General features: G+C 48.8%; 1 protein-coding gene across 1 annotated transcript in view; it reads right to left on the bottom strand.

Annotated features, from left to right (window-relative positions):
- Positions 1-660: 660 nt before the first annotated feature.
- LOC104935699 (connector enhancer of kinase suppressor of ras 2) overlaps positions 661-8,140 on the bottom strand; it is a 31,651-nt gene continuing 24,171 nt past the window's right edge. Inside the window, 11 exon segments of the mRNA XM_027273741.1 lie at positions 661-1,656; positions 1,737-1,936; positions 3,148-3,634; positions 3,705-3,805; positions 4,826-4,893; positions 5,154-5,225; positions 6,094-6,167; positions 6,250-6,428; positions 6,505-6,553; positions 6,644-6,834; positions 7,568-7,657. Coding sequence (XP_027129542.1) covers positions 1,609-1,656; positions 1,737-1,936; positions 3,148-3,634; positions 3,705-3,805; positions 4,826-4,893; positions 5,154-5,225; positions 6,094-6,167; positions 6,250-6,428; positions 6,505-6,553; positions 6,644-6,834; positions 7,568-7,657 — 1,559 coding nt within the window. The 3' untranslated portion in view covers positions 661-1,608.

The raw sequence follows: 8,140 nt of genomic DNA, 5'->3' as shown, positions 1-8,140 counted from the left end.
AAAATCTGGTATGGATCTGATGCCAAACAAACACAGGGCCGGTATGGTGGTACGCTTTACCCCCCTCCTCACGTCTCCTCCTGCAGGACCTGAAAGAGACGCTCCTCCAGGACCTGAACTCACAGATCACTGCCCCCCTAAAGGACTGAGACCTGCACAGCTCTCTGTGTATTACTGTGCAATAAAACCTTAAAGTGCAAGAACATTTCAGAGACTTTTAATAATCAGATTTGTCTTTCTTACAAAAACAGAACAAAGGTCATGAATCCATGGAGAGCATGACGCAGCAGAACAGAACCCAAACATTCACTGGCTGTGATCCAGAACCTCACAGAACAACAGTCTGCTTCTTCTCAGATCCAGAGCTGCTCGTTCTCGGCTGGATTAGCTGTTTTAGTCTCGAAGGCGGTGACGTAACAAACGGATTTGAGGCCTAAAGCTCGTTATCTTTGTATCCGGTGAACCTGACCTCACTGCAGTCTGCATCGTGTTCGATATCTGTGTATCCACTCACACTGCAGAGTCTGTGTAATCTTTAATTAGCACATCGTTCAGACGGAGAGCCTGAGGCTGCTTAAACACTGATATTTGCATATTATTATCATCTTAAAATAATCACCTCAGATGTGATCATGAAAGAAAACAGTGAGCCACGTCTCGTCTGTGTGCCCATGCCGTACTTTATTCAATAAAAAAGTCATGTAGCTACAATGTGGCACACGTGAGTCAGACTTCCACTGGCATGGTAACGTGTGTTTTAGTCATACAAAGCATGCGTGTACATTAAACACTTAATAATAAATACAAGTTATTCCTCTTTTTCTGAACACTTCAAAAAATCTGAAACTTTTCTGCGGCAAATTTTAAAATAAGTCTTAAAAACACGACGTGGTTGGGCGGGGCCAGGTGGGCGGGGCCAGGTGGGGCGGGGCGGGGCCAGAGAGCGACCAAACACACTCAGAAATACAAAACCGTTTTACAAACATCAGGTTGGACGGCATGCATACAAAAATAGACAACTATTCTCATCGTTCCTCTGTAATTTACAGTTCTAGTTCATTATTGCCAAGCGTTAGATTTCTGAGGAGGAGCTCGTTTCTTCTGTTTCTCTCTTGGAAAAGTACAATGTACATTCACAATCACTGAGGCACAGCACTTGATTTACAGTTTGTACGTACCCCAAAACTCTGTGTAGTCACTGCTGCTGTAGTAATGTAATATTAAATATATATATTTATGTGTATATATATATATGTTTAACACCCTGTACACTCAGAGAACAAACACACCCTTTAATCACACACACATGCATGAGGAAACGTTGTGAGCAGCGGCACACAACTCCAGCATAACGTTCAAGAAACGATTCAACAGAAGCGAGAAGGAGGGAAGGTGGCCATGCATGTGAAGCTCCACGAGTCACAAAGTGCTGAAGCTCCAGAGACGCTCTGAGGTCTTTGACTCCTGCACGGCGAGCCAGCTGGAAGGAGCAGAGAGGAGGAAGCAGGAGATGACGTGAGGAGCCCGGGCAGGTTTGAAGTCCAGCAGAAGGATGAGTGAGGCACAGACAGAGGCGATACGATCCAGGTTCAGTCCACACACTGACCCTCACCCTAAAAAACCCAAAGACCGGTTTGTGTCTTGAAGAGGGACATTCTGCGAGGAGGTGAAGGACGCTGTTAGTGATCAGCAGAAGAAACATGGAGACACATGAACACTGTGAACATGCTTCAAACCTTCAGTGAGCTGTGGAGGACCCGCAGGCGGTGGAGCTTGTCGTTCAGCAGGGGGTCGTTGACTCGGCGGACAAAGGAGCGCTTGTACTCGAGGCGGCTGGTTGATCTGTGGTCAGCCGAGGTGGACAGACTGGTCTGCTCCAGAGCCCGGTACAGATCGCCCAGAGAGTCGGCCTGCATCCTGCAGTCCCGACCGTGGCCTGGCAAGACGGACCAACAATCATCAGCACAGGAAGAAACAAACCTGAATATTATTCAGACTAAACAAACAGCACACGCCCACATGGAGCAGCAGAGTCCAGGATGAAAATACAGAGTCAAACAACAGGGGGTCGTGATGAGAGGTGCGTTTGTTTTCCTCATGAGCACCGCACAAAAATATCACACAGCAAAAAGTCGTGCAGAGAGAAGCTGTGAACAATAACCTCGTTATAATCTGACTGAATCCACTAATTATCTCTGATTCATTCACTGCTCGTTACCTCAGACACACTGTGAGGAATCATCATCATTCAAACATGAACATGTCAGACCAGGTTCCTACGGCAGCCCAGAGCAGACAAACTAAACACAGCTCCTCCATCACCCTGACAGACTACACCACCTGCTTTCATACACCGCCCTCTGTTGGCACCATCCTAACACTGCACCACCACAAACACCACCACGGTGTGTGTGTGTGTGTGTGTGTGTGTGTGTGTGTGTGTGTGTGTGTGTGAGAGAGAGAGAGAGACCCTCAGGCGTGTTTCTTTATCCTGTACAGAATTCAACACTAACACGGCCTGAAAGAGAGAGAGACAGAGACAGACTGCCACGATAAATCTCGTTTAAATCAGACTCTGAGTCTTCGTCTCTCTGAGTCTTCGTCTCTCTGAGTCTTCGTCGGTCCTCAAGGTGTTTGAGTGTTGCCGCCTTCAGTCCAATAAAGCAGAACAGCGCCGGGGTTCAAACCTGTGACATCTGACTGCCTGGTAGCAGCTTTGTTAAATAACCGATGACCAACACGAACAGACTGGACCTGCATGTTAGAGGACAGAGGTCCACACAGCCTCATGATCCACGTTCATCTAACTGACTGTAGACCTGTCTCCTTCTTCTTCTTCTCCAGTTGGACCTGGTTCGGTCCAAAATGATTTCTGGAAATCTACGTTCTATTATCTTATCAGGATCATCCCAGTCTGCTGGACTGTGGACATCACCTGCTCCCTCACACGTTTATCTGGGCTGCCTCTCCTGTAATCCAAAAGCTTTCCTATATTTAGTTCTGGAAGTAAACCACTGATTCAGTTCTGCCTGGTGGTTCTGCTCACCCTGCTTTAACTGTGAGAATAACAGAGGTTACCTGTTGACTTGTTTCTAAGTTCTGCTACAATATGAAACACTGTGTTCTTTAAAAGATTCTGTGTCTGACCCGTGTCTCTGGCCCGGTCCAGGTGGTAGTGCTGGGGCTCCCTCTGGTCCGACGCAGCGGCGGTGGCGGCCAGGATGGCGTGGAGCCCGCTGTCTCTGGGGAGCGTGAAGCTGCGTGGTTTCCCTCCCGCGTCTGAGTCGATGCTGGTCCTGAGCGGCAGCGGCAGGGCCCGGTACTGTTCCTGCAGCAGGCTGCGCTGAGCCGGCAGGGTGGACTGCCTGCGGTACTCCATCGCCAGCTGGTCCCGGTCCTCGGGCAGCATGGGCTCCTCCACGGGAAACGTCTGGAGGTAGTGCATCCTCGCGCTGCTCTCCATCGGGTCGTGCCACGAGTTCCGGTGGCTGCTCGGCTTCTGCCCGGGCGAGACGCCGTTGTTGCTGCCGCCGGCGTCCAGAGGCTCCGAGAGGAACTCCTCGTGAGAGGAGCGGGACTGGAAGGTGTCGGAGGAGGAGAGGTGGCCACGTTTGGGTTCCAGGTACGGACTCACCTAAACACAAGGACACGTTAGTGAGTTAACAGCTTCGTCACTGATGATCAAACTCCAGGATGAGACTCACGGAGGATGCTCGGGGGTAGGTGTCGTACGGCGGAGGAGGACTGTCCTGTTTGGACATGGAGGGCATCTCCATGTCCTCGTGGTCGCTCTCACTCCAGTAATCTGTCACAAAGCAACACAAACCTCTGTATTAGAACATTTCACACCCATATCTGCAGCAGGACCTTCCCACAGGCATTAAGATCAGACAGGTCTGCTGCGTCAGGCCGCACAGTGTTCGAGAGGCGGAGCTGCAGCGTGGGTGTGATGTTACGTCGAGGTCTGACAGTGTGAAGACGGATGAATCTTTAAGATGTGAGAACTTCCTGTTCAGTCTCCGGAGGTGTCAGCAGCTCGGTCTGTGCAGGATGAAGCCCCCTCTTTAAAGACAGCGATCCCACCCGCCCACCGCCGCAAGGTTTCTACGTACGCTCCTCCAAATAGCACCGGGGTTAGTTACATCACTTCCTGTCCATTTTAAGAAGCCAAAGAAGAAAATAACAAGCACGCCTTCAGCCCCTAAAATTAGCATTAATCCTCAGCACAGAGCAGAGATGCTCGGTTCAGATGTGAAGTGAGAGCGAGGACGGTGTGAACGAGTCTCAGCACTGACTTTAAAAGCAGTCCAGTTATTCTGCATCAGTGAAACAGAGAAACTCGTCCTGAGGTCGTTACTGTAACGTGTTTCAATGAGCCTGAGACCATCAGCTGTTCCTGTGTTGACATACAGTAAATATATTAACTCCTGTAGTAATGAGCTCGGCTCATCACAACTTCAACGTCAACACAAAGTGACTGTGAGAGTCTGAATGACTGAGGGACACCAACAAACACATGAATGGACATCAGACCAGAGGACACCTGGACTTTGGTCTGATGAGTCCAAGTCTGAGAGTTCTGGTTCAGACCGCCGTGTCTTTGTGAACGGATGGTATCTACATGTGTGGTTCCCATGTGTGGAAACCATCGTTTGATTCCTCTGTGAGGACGAGAAGGACTGTCTGACCTAAACCTGGACAGCTGAGTGAAGGCAGAGCGTCCGACACCATTCCTCGTCTGAAAGCATCAACTGCTTCACGTCGTCACTTTTATGTAACAGCAGCAGACGAAGAAGCTCGAGCAGCAGCCTGTGACTAATCTCACCTTGGTCCTGGCGGATTTTCTCCGGCTCGGCGTAGCCTGCCACCGCCATACTGAGACGGCTCAGCCACCTGAGGGGGAGAATAACAGGCGTGACGCACAGCAGCTCGATGGCCAATAACACAGTGAGTGTGTGTGTGTGTGTGTGTGTGTCCCTGTTTGACCAATCCCCATACAAAACCGCTCACTTTCATGGAGAGTGGGCAGGAGGGGGATTCAATTTCCGGCCAGCAGGAGTTTAAATGTGGCTGCAGATGTGGGACTGAGCAGGTGGAGGTGGAGGTGGAGGTGGAGGTTTTACAGCGTGACTACCACAGCCTCATTAACTCACCGGGACATGTCGTCCACATTTTCTGCTGCAAAGTAGAAGGTCTTTATCTTCGGATGGCAAGCCTTGAAAGCGCTGAAAGGGAACCGACATCACACATGAGCACGAGGACGGAAACATATAGCAGACATTAACATATGAATACAGAGAGGAACACACACACACACAGTGACTCACACACACACAGTGACTCACACACACACAGTGACTCACACACACACACACACACACACAAAATAAACTCTCTGCCTTCTCTTTGCAGAGCAGAAGTCCTGCAGCCACAAGCTGAGACGGATAAACTGAAGTAAAACTGTAGTTATGAAACAAACATCATGACTTTATATTAAATATGAATATTATCTGTACTGAACCTGCCTGTGAGGGATGTGCAGGAATCTTTAAAAGCATAAAAACAGACTTTGTTTGGTCTGAATCAAACAGCAGCTTGTGGTGCATGAATTAAAAGATAAAACATAATCAGTACGCAGTGACAGACACTTTACAGGACAACGTGACTGCAGAGACCGTCCACGATCTCAGCCCTCAGTGATCCGCCTGAAGTCTGGAGACACAATAATGATCATGAGCTGATTCAAGTCACCTGGCGTCACGTCTGACCTATGACATGTTGGCTCAGAGTCTAACAGACGCATTCTGGACCAACCGGAGCCGAGAAACAGAAGAGCGACTCTTTACAAACCCATGTCCCTGATATGAGGAGGGTGGAGGTCTCGAACTAACTGTCTCTCACTTTATCGTTGATTAAATCTCATCTACACGCTTCATATTTGACTTGTTGTGGTTGATGTTGTTTTGGAGTCAGGCCTTGAAATTAATGTTTTAATTTGTTCACGGTTCCCTCTGCACGCTGATGCATCTGTAGGATTGTTTCTCTGCTGTGCAACAAGTGTTGAGATATAAAAATTATAAAATCAGGACTCACAACTTGCGTCTGCATTCGGTGGCGCGATCGATCTTGAACTCGGGGAGGCTGACGAAGCCCTCGGCCTTCTCATCCTGTGACGAGCAAAAAGGAAACGTTCAGTCACGAGCTGAATAAAAACTTGAAGCTGTGTTTGAAGGAGGATCAGCATCTCACCTCTCCGTTCATGTACCAGTACAGACACGTGTCTTTCAGGATGAACCAGTACTTCTTCCACTTCTGTGAAAAATACGTTTTAGCATCTTTCTTCTTCCACAGCCAGCCCTCGCAGTCGCCCTGACCCAGGTCCCTGCACGAGATCCGCCTCTTGCTGATCGAAGCCATGGGACTCCCAGCTGCAGGCAGAACAGGAAGAGTGGGTCAGAACAAAGTGTTTGGGTTTGAAACACATGAGCGCTCTCCTCCTCTCACCTTTACTCTTCTTCTTTGACCTTGACAGCAGCGAGGAGCGTTCAAACACCTACAGAGTCAAAAAAACAAAACGGCGATGAATCCGAGCGCTGCTGCACCCGTCTATGACGCACAAATGAATGCAGACACAAGCACTGACGTGGTAGAGAGAGGCCGAGTCGGAGCTGGACGTGGACAGGGAGACCTCCATCTGCAGGGCGGGGACCAGCGCGTAATGGGTGGGGCTTCCTCCTCGCTCGGTCTTCCTCCTGTTCTGGCTCAGACTGCGTCCCAGCAGGAAGTCCTCCCCCGGCGCTTTATCCTCGCTCGCAAAGCGCAGCAGGGAGTTCTCTGCAGGGACACGACGACACACACATGATTAAACCTGTCATTTACATACTGAACGCTGTGCACAGCCACACACAGTGTCTGAATTACAAGATGCTGCAGCGTTTCAGTCAGCTCTCTTCATCAAGTCATCCTCCACGCAGACTAACGGCCTGTGCGACCTGTGACTGAACCATGTGACGTTCTACAGGATCTACAGGCGACAGCTGTTGTCAGGCAGGGAGCCTCAAAACTTCCAAACAGCGTCTCGTGGAGATAAATATAGCAGCATCGCTTGTTCTGCAAAGCCCAAAGGAGGAACGTATCAGCAGCATCCCCAGAGAAACAAACACATCACTCAAAGTCTCTGAGAGACGGAAATAAAGCCGCTCAGTCTCCTCCCACTCCGTTTCACCACCTATCTCAACAATCACCCACAGAATGTGAAAATCTCTGGGTATATTTCTACAGTTGCCAAAGCAACCGTGTACTTTTTATATCCAAACAGAAAGAAAGAGCAAAGCCGAGCGCGAGCGAGGAAGAGAGGGATGAAGAGAGAGAGGGGGGAAAGAGGCTGATAGATGATGAACATATGGAGGCAGGAGCTGAGATCCAGCATGTTATCAGTTCTGACAAGCCAGCTCATCATCCACTGTTTGGCTTGGAGATCTGAGAGGGTGAGGATATTCTGAGATATCCACCCACTCACCTCAGCATCCCTCTGTCTCCCTTCTCTCTCCCACCGCCTCCCACTCACCTCTCCGGCTCTCTCTCTTCAGCTTGGCCAGGTCTTCGTTGTCTCCCACCCAGTTGTATTCCACCGGCATTGAGATGGGCCTGAGCCTGCCTGCAGAGAGGAGGAGGAGGAGGAGGAGGAGGAGGAGGAGGAGGAGGAGGCGCGGGGGGAGCCCGCTGCTCAGGACGGGAATGATGCGTTCAGGTGCTGTCCGGAAATATTGGATCGAAGATGAATCACATTATGGAAAAGCCAAATAAACTGAAATATCTTTATATAATAAACCAAACACACTGTGGTCTTTCTATATAATAAACCTAATAAACTGTGAACTCTTTCTATATATAATAAAACAAATAAACTGTGAAATATCTCTATGTAATAAATCTAATAAACTGTGAACTCTCTCTATATATAATAAACCAAATAAACTGTGAAATATCTTTATATAATAAACCTAATAAACTGCAAACTCTCTCTATATATAATAAAACAACTAAACTGTGAACTCTTTCTATATATAATAAACCAAACACACTGTGGCCTCTCTATATAATAAACCTAATAAACTGTGAACTCAAATTCAGACTCTGA

This window comes from Larimichthys crocea, chromosome XXII, assembly GCF_000972845.2.
Source record: "Larimichthys crocea isolate SSNF chromosome XXII, L_crocea_2.0, whole genome shotgun sequence".
Classification (NCBI taxonomy): domain Eukaryota; kingdom Metazoa; phylum Chordata; class Actinopteri; family Sciaenidae; genus Larimichthys; species Larimichthys crocea.
This window is presented reverse-complemented; position numbering and strand designations above follow the sequence as displayed.